Raw genomic sequence first — 15,401 nt, 5'->3', positions numbered from 1 at the left:
CAGATTGCATGATGCAATTGGCTTAATTATTATTGAAACAAGTTAACTGAGCATGCACTACATGCACTACATACACACAAGGACAGTGTGGAGGTGGTGCGTCATTAGCTGATGTTACATTATATGAGATGTTGCCTATCATATATATATATAATTATGCACTATATATATGCATATCTGTGTGCATGATCTACTGCCTACTGCACAACTTCTTGAGTTTAATTTGTTCATTATCTTGCCAGGATGACAGGTTATACTTATCTTCAGATTTCTTTTGTTGCCATCGTTTACAAAGGTATACTAGTAGCAGCACTAGAATGACTAGCAAAGCGGCAACAAAAAGAGTGGTAAGAAATCCAATTATCACCAGTAGTGTTGAGATGGTTGAATCATAGTTAGTTGAAAAAGAAGTAGTTGAATCGGAGGTGGTTAAATCTGATGTACCTGCATAAAATTATATAATGGAGGACACACGCTCAATGCTATATAGATCTAGCAAGATTACCTGAGAAAGTCGTCGATGTTTCATTGCTTATTATGGTAAAGTTTCCTTGAATTATATAAGACTGAAAAGTGTTGTTGATTACGACAATGAAGCAAATTTTGTCAGTGATAGAAACAGGAAACGTCACTGTAGTCACAATAAAATCAACACTAGATGCTTGATTGTCAAGAGCCTGGCAGTTGGGACCATACTTGATCTTGGAACTAACTTTCGCATGTATTTGTTGAAAGATGATAGAGATGTAACTAAACTCTTCTTGGGCTTGCTGTGGCTCAATCAAGAGCCGCACCGCTAAGTTAGCATAAGCTGCATGTAAATATATTATGATGATGCATAATTATAAACTTACAGCCTAGATCTATATACTGCATGAGAGTATAGTGCAAAGTTCAACTTACCTAGTACACTAGAATTTGCACTTAGAGATCTCCCGATGCTAGTTTCTGCAAAGAATCTGATTTGATAGTTGGCTGCTTCTTGTTCTTGTTGAAAAAGTAACTGCGAACAACGCCTAACAGAGAAATTAATTCCACAGCGATATTTTTGAGCATAAGTTGTACTGCATTTACTTTTGGCAGAAAAATTGAAAAAGCAGCTAATTGGAATATCGTCCTGACTAGAACGCTCCACATTCACTTGAAACGTAATGGGAAGGTCATTAGGGTCAACAGTGGAGTCAGCCTGTATAGATAGTATCCTTATGATCATGACCACGCATTCATGATAACTTACAGCCAGCAATATTTCCACGCTTTGAAGTTCCTCGCGGTCATATGAATAGACAGGTATTAGTTCCTCCAAGAAAGGAGCCGTGGGAGCTGTACCATGTGCCGAGATAGATGTGAGTAGTGTATGAAATGGACTCGAGTAAAATTTAACTGCTTTAGCGTAAATTAAATAAGCACAAGCACGCATGCATGTATATTATACCGGTATAGGTATATAAGTAAAAACACATATTATGTTATATGGGATGCATCATCGTATTTTAGTGTCATTATAACAGAAAAGTATGTCGTTTCTACATTAAATTTCATTTGAGATGTTTTATGTTAATATAACAAATCTGTTTTTACTGTGATATATATATATTAACTGACTCACTTTGTAAATAGACTGTGGCTAGACTTGAAAAGTTCAATCGTTGTACAGAAGCGACTGCCGTGACAGTAACATTGCAAACCTGTCCATTGGGCTCCCACCCAGTGCATGAAAGCTGGTTAGTGACATTGCTCACAATCCTATCAAGGTTGGTGCAGTTACCACAGTCCTCTCCAGTCACATTGATGGAGTAATGTGCAATCCGAGTGGCACTCTCATTGGATTGGTTCCAATAAATGAAAAATGTATCATTAGATGGAAACTTCACAGCAAGAGGACCAAGAAGAACTGCATGCATATAAACAGTGTTGTGTATACGTGTGTGTATATAATCCATGGTAGCTAAAAGTGCAATTAAAATAGTGCGATATGGGATTATAATAACACAAGTATAGCGGCAAGGCTTCTAATTGCACACAAGGTGTAGCCGAGTGCTATATTAACCTTGCTATAATTATAGTGCTTAGAAGTGCTTATTGCACGAGTAACCATGATGATGTTATTGATTTCTATGCATGATGGAGTTCTCTGCAGTTTTCATTTAATGCTTTCAATGGCGACGTACAATTACTGAACTGGATGTGATACGGGATTAATTGCTGTACATGCAAGCTCCATCAGTCACTAATAGCACATTATACGATTATATAGATAATGGCACTATAATCTATATATAGTTACTGGAACAAGCACAGTATAAACGGTCATAATTCACTCTACCTATGATATTGGACAGCTGTATTTGTTGACTACCATCCTGTCCGAGTTCACTGCATTCTACATATCCTCCGTTCATGGCAATTGTTGTGACGATATAGATTTGGGCAATGTACACAGTTGTTGTTCCATTTTGCACCTCCACTATTCGACCAAAAACGAGCTCTCCACACTCTGCTATGGCAGTGTGCAAATGTATGTGCACTAAGTAGATTCTATTGCTATGAACTGTATTGAAACTTGGGCAATTGAATATAGCTTGGCTACCACTTATTATTGTTGCTCCATGTCCATTGTTACGGTCCTCAACTCTGCACGTCAGAGTAATTATTGTTCCTTCGATGATACTGTCTTGTGTATCAAAGTTTGCTGTCAAGTTGACTTGGCATGATACCTGTAGAGTATGTAAAGCTATCATGGCTAAAACTTTAACTACTACTATGGCTATGCTTATTTTAAAATGCATACTTTCTATAGTGACACTGACAGAGAGCTAATAGATCTAGTAACTATTATGCTGTCCATTTATTAGAATTCACGAGACTGACAGTCTATCTGCTGCTTCGAAGCTACGATAATATATGTGCAGAGTAAAATCATTGGTATTAAGTGAAATCATGTGTTGTTATAATGTGTACGGGGAGCATAAATGTTATATTCATGCATTCATGCACACATCCCACACATGCCGTCTTGATTCATAGCCATGTGCACATGTCATACATGTGAAGGACCGTATAATGTTCTATCTCTATATGGTCTCATGATGTCCATGCACTACTGTACTAACTAGCCTAAAGAAAATTATACTAAAGCTATAAAGGCTACAAATGATACACTCTAGCCTCGATTCCAGGCCGTAAGTCAGCTCATCACGAATCCTCTCTGTATAGACAGTCACACTATCTATGGTCAAAGCGGTGCATGTTATATTATTATGATGTCGGTTACTTGCTACCTGATTGTGAAAGTGATGATGGTACTGCTGCAATTGCTGAACATAAGTTCCTCTAGACAGGATCGCTTTGGTTAGTTATCCCAGACTAGTGAAATCCCAGACTGGTGAAAGCAGCGATCCGATTACGGCAGATGTTTTTAATATATCTGATGATAGATCTTGATTTAGTGCTCTCTAGTGGTGGTCTTGGATTTCCCCAGTGCCTTGCTTGGTTCTCTAGATATGAAGGCCGAAAGTAGCTGGGCGTGGTCTGGCGAGTGGGTAAAAGGGATATGAAGGCCGAAAGTAGCTGGGCGTGGTCTGGCGAGTGGGTAAAGGGTCATACCTAGCACCTTTTACCCACTCGCCAGACCACGCCCAGCTACTTTCGGCCTTCATATCTAGAGAACCAAGCAAGGCACTGGGGAAATCCAAGACCACCACTAGAGAGCACTAATCAAGATCTATCATCAGATATATTAAAAACATCTGCCGTAATCGGATCGCTGGCTATACCTTAACACCGAAAGCTGCCACTATCCAAAGTACTAACTTGTTGTGTGGAGGCTACTCATGCTGTAAACGCAGTGCTAGAACATCCGACCTAGTCACAAGCTTGTTCAAGCTTCTTAGCTTTTGCTCGACAAAGAAGCTTTAACATCAAAATCTGCCACTATTTAAAGCAAGATATTGTTGTGTGAAGGCTATCCATGCTGTAAACGCAGTGCTGTGGTACCCAGGTGAGTAGATATACCTGTGACAAACAAACAGACAAACAAACTAGAGCACTAAAGTGCAAACCCTCGGCTGGTGACATGATTATAAAGAAACCAGAAATATAATGCAGTGCATATAGTGATGTTGTTATCATGTATGACTTGCACAGCAACTCAGAACATTTGAGAACAGGTAGTGGTACTATAGATATATGCACTGTGGATTAGGATCACAGTAAAGAAGCCTGGAGTCTCAGAAAAGTATGGCTCCAGGTTCTGCATGGAGTAGGATCCCAGTCAGCAGCAGGAGCTATAATTCAAGCTTCTACTTTAGTGACCCTGTTCCATTGTTCCTGGTATATACAGCTTTCTACTTTAGTGACCCTGTTCCATCGTTCTTGGTACAGGATCACTTCAGTTATAAGTAACACATGTGCAAGTTCTGTTCAAGCTACATTTTGCTCGCTTTTATTAGACAAAGAAGCTTTAACACCGAAAGCTGCCACTATCAAAAGTACTAACTTGTTGTGTGGAGGCTACTCATGCTGTAAACGCAGTGCTAGAACATCCAGGTAAGCAGACCTAGTCACAAGCTTATTCAAGCTTCTTAGCTTTTGCTCGACAAAGAAGCTTTAACATCAAAATCTGCCACTATTTAAACCAAGATATTGTTATGTGAAGGCTACCTATGCTGCAAACGCAGCGCTATGGCATCCAGGTGAGTAGATATACTAGTGACAAACAGACAAACAAACAAACTAGAGCACTAAAGTGCAAACCCTCGGCTGGTGACATGATTATAAAGAAACCAGAAATATAATGCAGTGCATGTAGTGATGTTGTTATCATGTATGACTTGCACAGCAACTCAGGAGCAATAAAACTAAACCAGACTGGAGGCATGCTGAAACATTTGAGATATATGCACTGTGGATTAGGATCACAGTAAAGAAGCCTGGAGTCTCAGAGAAGTATGGCTCCAGGTTCTGCATGGAGTAGGATCCTAGTCAGCAGCAGGAGCTATAATTCAAGCTTCTACTTTAGTGTTCCATGTTCCTGGTATATACAGTTTTCTACTTTAGTGACCCTGTTCCATCGTTCTTGGTACAGGATCACTTCAGTTATAAGTAACGCATGTGTAAGTTCTGTTCAAGCTACATTTTGCTCGCTTTTATTAGACAAAGGAGCTTTAACACCGAAAGCTGCCACTATCAAAAGTACTAACTTGTTGTGTGGAGGCTACTCATGCTGTAAACGCAGTGCTAGAACATCCAGGTAAGCAGACCTAGTCACAAGCTTATTCAAGCTTCTTAGCTTTTGCTCGACAAAGAAGCTTTAACATCAAAATCTGCCACTATTTAAATCAAGATATTGTTCTGTGAAGGCTACCTATGCTGCAAACGCAGCGCTATGGCATCCAGGTGAGTAGATATACTCGTGACAAACAGACAAACAAACAAACAAACAAACTAGAGCACTAAAGTGCAAACCCTCGGCTGGTGACATGATTAAAAAGAAACCAGAAATATAATGCAGTGCATATAGTGATGTTGTACGTATGACTTGCACAGCAACTCAGGAGCAATAAAACTAAACCAGACTGGAGGCATGCTGAAACATTTGAGAACAGGTAGTGGTACTATAGATATATGCACTGTGGATTAGTGGATTAGGATCACAGTAAAGAAGCCTGGAGTCTCAGAGAAGTATGGCTCCAGGTTCTGCATGGAGTAGGATCCCAGTCAGCAGCAGGAGCTATAATTCAAGCTTCTACTTTAGTGACCCTGTTCCATTGTTCCTGGTATATACAGCTTTCTACTTTAGTGACCCTGTTCCATCGTTCTTGGTACAGGATCACTTCAGTTATAAGTAACACATGTGCAAGTTCTGTTCAAGCTACATTTTGCTCGCTTTTATTAGACAAAGGAGCTTTAACACCGAAAGCTGCCACTATCAAAAGTACTAACTTGTTGTGTGGAGGCTACTCATGCTGTAAACGCAGTGCTAGAGCATCCAGGTAAGCAGACCTAGTCACAAGCTTCTTAGCTTTTGCTCAACAAAGAAGCTTTAACAGCAAAATCTGCCACTATTTAAATCAAGATTTTGTTGTGTGAAGGCTATCCATGCTGTAAACGCAGTGCTGTGACATCCAGGTGAGTAGATATACCTGTGACAAACAAACAAACAGACAAACAAACAAACCAACAGACTACTATACCCGTGGCCGCCCACGCGCCTCGGGTAACAAACAAACTAGAGCACTAAAGTGCAAACCCTCGGCTGGTGACATGAAACCAAAAGACTGATATAATGCAGTGCATATAGTGATGTTGTTATCATCATCATGCATGACTTGCACAGCAACTCAGGAGCAATAAAACTAAACCAGACTGGAGGCATGCTGAAACATTTGAGAACAAGTAGTACTATAGATAATATGCACTGTGGATTAGGATCACAGCAAAGAAGCCTGGAGTCTTAGAGAAGTATGGCTCCAGGTCCTGCATGGATCCCAGTCAGCTAAAGCAAGCTTTCTACTTTAGTGACCCTGTTCCATTGTTTCTGGACCTGGTACAGGATCACTTCAGTTATAAGTAACGCATGTGCAAGTTCTGTTCAAGCTACATTTTGCTCGCTTTTATTAGACAAAGAAGCTTTAACACCGAAAGCTGCCACTATTAGAAGTACTGACTTGTTATGTGGAGGCTACCCATGCTGTAAACGCAGTGCTAGAGCATCCAGGTAAGCAGACCCAGTCACAAGCTTGTTCAAGCTTCTTAGCTTTTGCTCGACAAAGAAGCTTTAACATCACAATCTGTCACTATTTAAACCAAGATATTGTTGTGTGAAGGCTATCCATGCTGTAAACGCAGTGCTGTGGCATCCAGGTGAGTAGATATACCTGTGACAAACAAACAAACAAACAAACAAACAAACAGACCAACATACTACTATACCCGTGGCCGCCCACGCGCGCCTCGGGTAACAAACCAACAGACTACTATACCCGTGGCCGCCCACGCGCCTCGGGTAACAAACCAACAGACTACTATACCCGTGGCCGCCCACGCGCGCCTCGGGTAACAAACCAACAGACTACTATACCCGTGGCCGCCCACGCGCCTCAGGTAATAAACAGACCAACGGACTACTATACCCGTGGCCGCCCACGCGCGCCTCGGGTAACAAACAGACCAACAGACTACTATACCCGTGGCCGCCCACGCGCGCCTCAGGTAACAAACAAACCAACAGACTACTATACCCGTGGCCGCCCACGCGCCTCAGGTTAACAAACAGACAGACTACTATACCCGTGGCCGCCCACGCGCACCTCGGGTAACAGACCAACAGACTACTATACCCGTGGCCGCCCACGCGCCTCGGGTTAACAAACAGACAGACTACTATAACCCGTGGCCGCCCACGCGCCTTGGGTTAATAAGTCTTTTCTTCTCAGTGACTTTATATAGATAAGCTAACTTTAATATAAAGAAACTAATATAACACTCTATAATACTTTTGAGCAAAAGCAAAAACATGGCGAGAGGCATTAGCATAACGCCAAATCGTACAAATTTTTGGGCTCTACCAAGATTGAAGGTTCAAACTGTGTTGAGACTGAAGGTTAGAATTCTACCAAGGTTGAGCATCAAAAATTTGCCCATAGTGTGCGTAATGTATATATTGGTCTGGAGTCTGCCGAGCTAGAGGAATCTTTTGGTATATATTATATGCATCAATATAATTATATATAGACATGTGTATATAACTGATTTTTTGTAGTATTTGGTGGAAGAGGTGGAAGCAAATCATGAGCATCCTAATGCCGAAGACTGAATAATTATATATAGTGTGTGCTTGTATAATAATAGTCCCAACTTTATACCATGCACTACGTAGGATTAGTTATTGCCCAGCACGGTTGCAACATGCCATATTGCACTGGAGCAACATAATGCCCAAGGGTATTATAATTAGCTATGTCATTCATTGTATCTTAACTTCTGTGTATGATATAATTATGTCAAGTTAATTGCTTACTGGATACATTATATACATTTTTGACAGTAAACTGACAATGTTGGAGAAAGAAGGTCGCTCGGTGGCTGTGAACTGCCAACATCACTGGAGTAAGAGTATACCTGCATGTAGCAAATTATCCTTCATGGATCATGCCCTGCATGTATAGGGGGTGGGGTGGGTGAAAACAATTGCATGATCAGTCAGTAATCTGTATAGTATAGAAGCTGAACATGCATGAAGGTCACTGTATGGGGGGGGGGGGCATGCAGGAGATACTAATAATTGGCCAATATAATTAGTGCATGGTACTATACATTAAGCACTTCAATTACTAATCAGTCAAGAGACACAAAATTGACATCTGTGTTTAGAGCACATCCTGTTTTATTTTCATAATTATTATAGCCTGTGTCATATGACTGTGCATGGTACGAACTGCAAATTAGGTATACAGTATACTATGCATGTGTATAGACTTGTTGACTGAATTATGTGTATGCAAACACTCGACAAAATGTTTAAATGGAAACCTGTCTACTTGCAACAGTATACTGACTCTTGTATGTTCTCACAGGAGCTGATACTGTTCAAGAAGCTATTGAGCTTCAACGGCAACTCCAGGACTTATTCTCTGCAGGAGGATTTCTTCTAAGAAAGTGGAACTCTAGCGATCTACGAGCTATCCAGCACTTGCCAGCAAACCTCAAAGACCCCAAGTCTATTCAAGAAATGCCCTCGACGGAAGAATACACAAAGACACTTGGAATTCAATGGAATGCTCCCAAGGATTGTTTCAAACTGTCTGTACCTTCTCCTATACACCACTGGAAACTCTGACAAAACGTGGTCTTGTCTCAGATGTTGCCAAGATTTTTGATGCCCTAGGTTGGTTTTCTCCCTCTACTATCAAGGCCAAGATTCTCATGCAGCAGCTACACTGTTAAAAATGATGTGTTGATTAACACACTTTTGGGGCGTTGGGATGACTGTTTAAGTTTTACCTACTTTAGGGTGCTACACAACACACCTATGAAGAGTGCTGTTTAACACATTTCAAGAGTGTTCAGGGACACTGCTGTGGTGTGCTCTACTGCACATAATGAATGTAAAGCAACACCCTTAGTGTGCTAGCCTTACATGCCAAAGCGTGCCTATATGCATGGCATGCATTTAACAATTACACAATCATCTGATCAATTAAAATAATTATTAGCAGTAATGAAACATTAGAGTACACGTATGTATAATGGTTGATAAAACACAAGAAAAAAACAATGTAACGTACATATATAGTGAAACCTAAGCAGTATAATTATACCAAGTTTTGTACAAAGTCACATAATTGAAGAACTTTCTTTGCTGAAGCAGTCTGACGGATACTGCATGGGCTCTTCATGTTTGTCTCCACATTCTTCAGCCTGGATGAATACATTTATAGGCATCATAATAATAATTAGACAGAGAAATATTCAGTACGTGTATACCGTATTTACCCGAATTACCGGGACACTCTATTCTAAGGGACAATTCGAACTTAGGTAATTTTTTTCACTCTATATTAACGAACAACAGGAAATGTAAATATTTTAGACGTCCCGATCTAATTAGAACGAAAAAGAGCATGCGGAATGCGGGAGCGTGACTAGAAGGGGAGGGGCTGCTCATTGCTTAGTGGAGAAACTCCTAGACACAATAATCAGCAAGAATTAGGGGTAGGCAAAGGAACGGATCTAGATAGTCTAGTCATTCTCAACACAGTTTGCCCCTAACGTCAGCTCGGTAGAGACTCAAAACTCTTACTGGATTCTACTAGAATCGAGGCCACGTACGTACCTTAAATGTGAAAATATTCGTTCTAATTACTACGGGACACCCTAATACAAGGGACACTTCGACTTTAACGTAATTTTTCTTCAAGGGACACTGCAAGCCATAATTATTTTTAAAATTGTGTCCCGGTAATTCGGGTGAATACGGTACATGTATATAATTATACTCACATCAAGAATTGACATTGTTCTTGGTTCTTATTCACTGGCATAGACATGTAGACGAGCTCCCTGTGTAAAAAGATTAAGATAAACCTTTATTAAGCTATAGTGTATAACAAATGACTTACATGGCTGCTATTATCAGGACTGAGTACTCCTGGCTATATGTACAGCTGTCTTGCTTTGATACACCCGTGTCCTCGCGTCCTTGGGTGCTGGATTGATCTCTCTTTGACCAAAAGACCTTGGAGAACTGGTAGATACTATTATATCATTATATATCTAGACTAGATCAAGTTGTTGCTTCAGCTAGCTCCAACTTCTCCAAGCTGGTTCTCTTGAGTTTCAAAGAGAAACATGTGGCAGTGAAGTGAGAAAACTACAAACTAACCAATGAGATTTTAGAGCGATGTCATTGAGTAAAATTCTTTAACATTAGCACCTTGTACTTAAACTAATTTTGTCCATAGATGAATGTCAGGAGTGTTCAGTTACACACTGTGCAGTTGAGTGTTCTATTACACACAATTGAGTGTCAGTGAACACAGATATGCACAGGTGTGCACATTAACACACACTAAAAATTACCTGTGAAAAGTAGTGTGCTATTCAACACACCGTTTTTAACAGTGTATGGGAGCTAAAGGTTGACTGGGATGACTCTGTGCCTGAACATGTCCATGATGCCTGGCTACAATGGAGAACAGAACTGCACCTACTCTCACAGATACCCATTCCCCGATGCTACTTTGACAAGAAGTCCAAACCCTTCTCCACAGAAATCCATGGTTTCTCGGACGCTTCTGAATTTGCTTATGCAGCTGTAGTCTATCTACGCATCACAGACACCTTTAACATTGCTTTGGTGATGTCTAAGAGCAAGGTGGCACCTATCAAGCGGCTAACTATCCCTCGCCTAGAGCTCTGTGGAGCTCAACTACTGGCTCGACTTATCCATCATATCAGACAAGTACTCGATATTCCCCTCTCACTCACACATTCTTGGACCGACAGCACAATTGTACTAAATTGGCTGGATGGAAGTCAGACGCTACAAGACATATGTTGGAAACAGAATCTCAACCATAGTCGACCTCATCCCTCCTGACAAATGGAGACATGTTCGCTCAGCTGACAACCCAGCTGACTGTGCCTCAAGAGGACTCTACCCCTCAGAACTCCTTGGCCACTCTCTCTGGTGGAATGGACCCACTTGGCTTAAAGAACCACCAACTAATTGGCCTGAAAGACTACCTCTCCCTCCAAACAAACCTGAAATTGATGAAAAAGAAGTGTCACTACTTGTACTCACTCAAGATCTCACACCCATCATCCCTATGGATCGATTTTCAAATTATGACTCCTTGAAACGTGTTACTGCTTGGACCATTTGTTTCAATCGAAATTCTCAAACCAAGAACATAGCAGAACGGATCAAGACTCATCTCACAACCACTGAATTGCAAGCAGCAGAAAATTACTGGATCAAGGTTATTCAAGCAACTCACTTCGCAGCTGACCTGGATTCACTCCAAAGAAAACAAACTCTCTCCAACTCCAGTTCACTATTGTCTCTGCAACCATTAATTTTATTGATGATTCTGATAATTTATTCTCAGAGTAGGTGGTAGAAAACAACTTTCTCAAACCTCCAACTATCAGTCTCGACACCCAGCCATTTTACATGGAAAACATCCTCTCACCCACTTGATGATACGACATGAACACCAGCGACTACTACATGCAGGTCCTACTCTACTCTCTGCCTCCCTATCCAGACGTTATCACATTGTTGGTGGACGTAAGGTAGTCAGATCAGTTGCTAGGAAATGCATTATTTGCCGCAGGTACACAGAAAGACCCAAACCTCAGATGCTTGGACAACTCCCTATCGAAAGGATCACACCTGGCTCAGTCTTTGACAAAGTCGGCGTCGACTATGCTGGGTCCTTTGATGATCAAATATGGACACGTTCGTAAACCCACAGTAGTCAAAGCCTACATCTGTGTGTTTGTTTCTCTAATAGTGAAGGCAGTCCATCTTGAATTAGTAACTGACCTCACCTCAGACGCATTTATTGCGTATCTGAAACGCCTCATCTCTCGACGCGGCCTCCCCTCGCTCATTTGGAGTGATAACGGCACAAACTTCGTTGGAGCTGCTCGAGAACTCAAAGATCTCTACCAATTCCTACAAATCCAATCCACTCAAGAAAATGTCAGTCACTACCTCAGTGTTAAGAAGATTACCTGGAAGTTCATTCCCCAGCACGCACCTCACTTTGGCGGCATCTGGGAAGCAGCAGTCAAATCTACAAAGACTCATTTGAGACGAATTCTAGGTGATGTAAAATTGACGTATGAAGAACTTTCCACCCTCTTGACCCAAATTGAAGCTTGCCTCAATAGTCGACCTCTCATTCCACTCCCTAATGATGATGATGGAATTGAAGCTCTCACACCTGGTCATTTCCTCATCGGGAAGCCACTGACAGCTCTCCCAGAAGTCACCCCCACAGGATGCACCTCCCTCCTCAAGCGTTGGCAGCTGTGCAAGTCTCTACTCAGACACTTCTGGAAGTGATGGTCCTTAGAATACATCTCCCAACTTGGACGCTTTAACAAATGGCGGCACCCCACTCGAAACATTCAACCTGGTGATTTAGTTGTAATCCATGAAGATTCTCTAATATCTACCAAATGGCCTCTCGCCCGCGTAATCGAAGTTCACCCAGGAAAAGACAATTTAGTACGCGTGGCAACGATTAGAACCACTAACGGAACCTATACTCGGCCAATAACCAAACTCGCAGTAATCCTGCCGAATGATGAACAATTTGACAATTGAACACTCCTCACCTCTTTGTTTTGTAAGACCATCCGGTCTTGGCCGGCGGTATGTTCACGCTCAATGTACCTTACTTTAAATTAACATTTATTAGAACCTTATTAACACCTTACGTTATGTAATATTAATTTTACTACTACCTTAACCATGATTTGATGTTGATGTTGATATCATACTCTTTTCTAACAATTCTCATTGTTAGTGCTCCACTTCCTCCCTTTGTTGTTGTGCGAGCCTCTGGGGCCCTGCTCCACGTATTTAAGGTTTTGTTTACCTTTTTTGTCTCACTTCACTTTAACTTCGTTTTACCCTGTATTGTCAGTTGATGTTTTGCTTCTCCATCTAAGAATTTGGTTAAGCTACACTGTGAAGTCAATTTGTCTATAATTAGTTGTTGTTGCCTATAGCTAGGAGCCTGTCTCTAGCTAATTTGTCTATCCTGTCTAGAATCCCTCTACACCGAGATAAGAGCTCAACAATGACCTTCTACCATCTACCAGCACTTCAACTAGTCAGTCAAAGGACACAATCATCTCCCAAATTGACATTTGTGTTTTGGAGCTCATATGCATCCTGTTTTATTATAGCATAATTATGGCAAAGCTCTATCTAGGTATACTTGCATTTGTATATAGTTTGTGCTATTTTTATATGTGCATGTGCATGTAGACTTACTGATTTTGAACTATGTACCGTATAGCGGGAAATTTTCGTGAGGTGCAAAATTTTACGTTTTTCGAGGGTAGAGCAGCGCGAAAATTAAAACCGGGATAAACTCCACACACCGGTATTTCACATGCAAAGCTATTGGTAGATGTGGTTACCTGGCACTAAAACACGAATATTAGAACCCACGAAAATTTCTGTCGTTGGCTCTGGAGCCAAATAGTGAAAATTTGCACCCACAAAAAGTACCCGCTATACACAGTATGTAATATTGAAACACTCACACAATGTTTAAATGGAAACATATATCTACCTGTAACTGACTCGATCTATATAGCGTTCATGTAAAGAATAATACACAATTCAAGCTGGGTGTGAGATATATATAGACTAATTATCATGCATGATGTTTGTTAGTTGGTAGGCCTCGTTAGGTTGCATGATGTTGGTTGTTTGGTAGGCCTCGTTAGGTTGCACTAACACAGGGTGGTACGCTTCATTGGGTTCCGTGGTGATATCCCTCCATGTTTTCACAGCTACTGAGATCTCATCGTAAGTCGGATCAGCTGTGACTTCCTCAGCCACGGGCCTGACAGCGGAGTAATAAACAGGCTCGACTGGTTCGTCACTTTTTGAGCTTTTCTTTTTCTTATAGCAGACAAAAACGATTGCAATGAGTATTATTAGAGAGACTAAAGCTACAAAGATGCTGACACTAGTAATTATGCTTGTGCTGAGGATGCTCTCTACACTGTATCCTGGAGTAGAGTCTGTGCTGAGGGTGCTTTCTACACTATATCCTGGAATAGAACCAAGGGTTCACAAATTTCAGCTTTAGCCAATAACAACTCACCTGTGAATTTTCCTTGTAGTTTCACAGTATTCATTTGATTTTCAGCTGTCAAGATAAAGCAGTATTGTGTTGATGGTAAGATATCATTAAGGAGTATAGCCACATCTGACTCATTAATTGAAGCTCCATTTCTTTTGTTCTGAATAAGGGCATCGCAATCTTGGCTGTACTCTACTTCACAGGAGATTTGATTGTATTTGTCAAAGAAAAAACAGTTGACAGCTGTGAAACTCTGAAATACATCCACAGTAACTCGTACAAAAGTGTTTGTTCCTATATAAAGAAAAGTGTAGTATATCAAATTATACGAAAATCAAGTTTTACAAAAACAGGTCGTTATTGCATGTAAACTCACCGATCGTTATGGTGGAGTTGTCTTGTTGGATTGCTTTTCCCACTGGAGTCACAGCACCAGTTGCTATTGAGTACTCCCCATGAGAGTTATTAACATTGAGGATGTGTTTACATTCAGTTCCTGAGGCACAGTCTAGCACAATCTCTATCGGCTCACTCCCCAGTGATGAATGAGTGTATACAATCACATACTTTATTGTGAATCCATTCTCATCTGTGATCTCCTTATAATACAAAAGAGTTTACTAAACTATGAACAATTGAACTTCATGTAAACTCACTTGATTTGCAACGAAGGTAGTTGCAATTCGCAACAGGCCTCCACTGAGGTCATATGTTGGTATTACACTAGTAGTTGTGGGGACTTTTGGCACTATAATTCATATAAATTAAGACGGAATGCCTGCCTACACTATAATTTTAAACGTACACTTCAGATGTACAGCAGCAAAGGCAGGACTTTCACTCCTAAAGTGACAGTCAGCAGTAACTGTGTAGACACTGATGTTGCAGGTCTGTCCAATGGGCTCCCAGCCCGAGCATGACATGTCTGTCACATTGGCACTCACTCTTCCCACATTATCACACTGTCCACAGTCACCAGACACGTTGGTATGGTATCCACCTACCCCTCCAATAACTCCCATTGCATCCGTCCAACTTACAGCGAATACTTTGGATGGTATT

General features: G+C 41.0%; 1 protein-coding gene and 2 long non-coding RNA genes across 3 annotated transcripts; all 3 read right to left on the bottom strand.

Moving 5' to 3' along the window:
- Window positions 1-93: 93 nt before the first annotated feature.
- LOC135339325 (uncharacterized) lies at window positions 94-2,796 on the bottom strand. Its single transcript, XM_064535398.1, has 6 exons — window positions 2,327-2,796; window positions 1,610-1,894; window positions 1,238-1,323; window positions 904-1,186; window positions 506-811; window positions 94-444 (listed from the first exon to the last, which is right to left on the bottom strand). Exons 1-6 carry the CDS (start codon window positions 2,787-2,789, stop codon window positions 191-193), a joined length of 1,677 nt encoding a protein of 558 aa, XP_064391468.1. The 5' UTR covers window positions 2,790-2,796; the 3' UTR covers window positions 94-190.
- A 6,588-nt stretch (window positions 2,797-9,384) lies between these two features.
- LOC135339321 (uncharacterized) lies at window positions 9,385-10,621 on the bottom strand. Its single transcript, XR_010395980.1, has 3 exons — window positions 10,122-10,621; window positions 10,003-10,062; window positions 9,385-9,420 (listed from the first exon to the last, which is right to left on the bottom strand). It is a non-coding gene; the product is annotated as an uncharacterized LOC135339321 (long non-coding RNA).
- A 4,102-nt stretch (window positions 10,622-14,723) lies between these two features.
- Window positions 14,724-15,401, bottom strand: LOC135339337 (uncharacterized). The gene is made up of 3 exons (XR_010395988.1): window positions 15,145-15,401; window positions 14,996-15,087; window positions 14,724-14,938 (listed from the first exon to the last, which is right to left on the bottom strand). It is a non-coding gene; the product is annotated as an uncharacterized LOC135339337 (long non-coding RNA).

This window comes from Halichondria panicea, chromosome 8, assembly GCF_963675165.1.
Source record: "Halichondria panicea chromosome 8, odHalPani1.1, whole genome shotgun sequence".
In the NCBI taxonomy this organism is placed as follows: Eukaryota; Metazoa; Porifera; class Demospongiae; order Suberitida; family Halichondriidae; genus Halichondria; species Halichondria panicea.
Note: the sequence above shows the minus strand (reverse complement) of the source record. Positions and strands in the feature narration are given on the sequence as shown.

Bases quoted from the DNA above. Each gene is read 5' to 3' on its own strand.
- LOC135339325 (XM_064535398.1), bottom strand. From the start codon at position 2,789: ATGCATTTTAAAATAAGCATAGCCATAGTAGTAGTTAAAGTTTTAGCC. The intron at 1,895-2,326 runs GTAGAGTGAATT...ATATGCATGCAG, and splicing joins ACAGCTGTCCAATATCATAG to TTCTTCTTGGTCCTCTTGCT. The intron at 1,187-1,237 runs GTAAGTTATCAT...CTATCTATACAG, and splicing joins GCGTGGAAATATTGCTGGCT to GCTGACTCCACTGTTGACCC.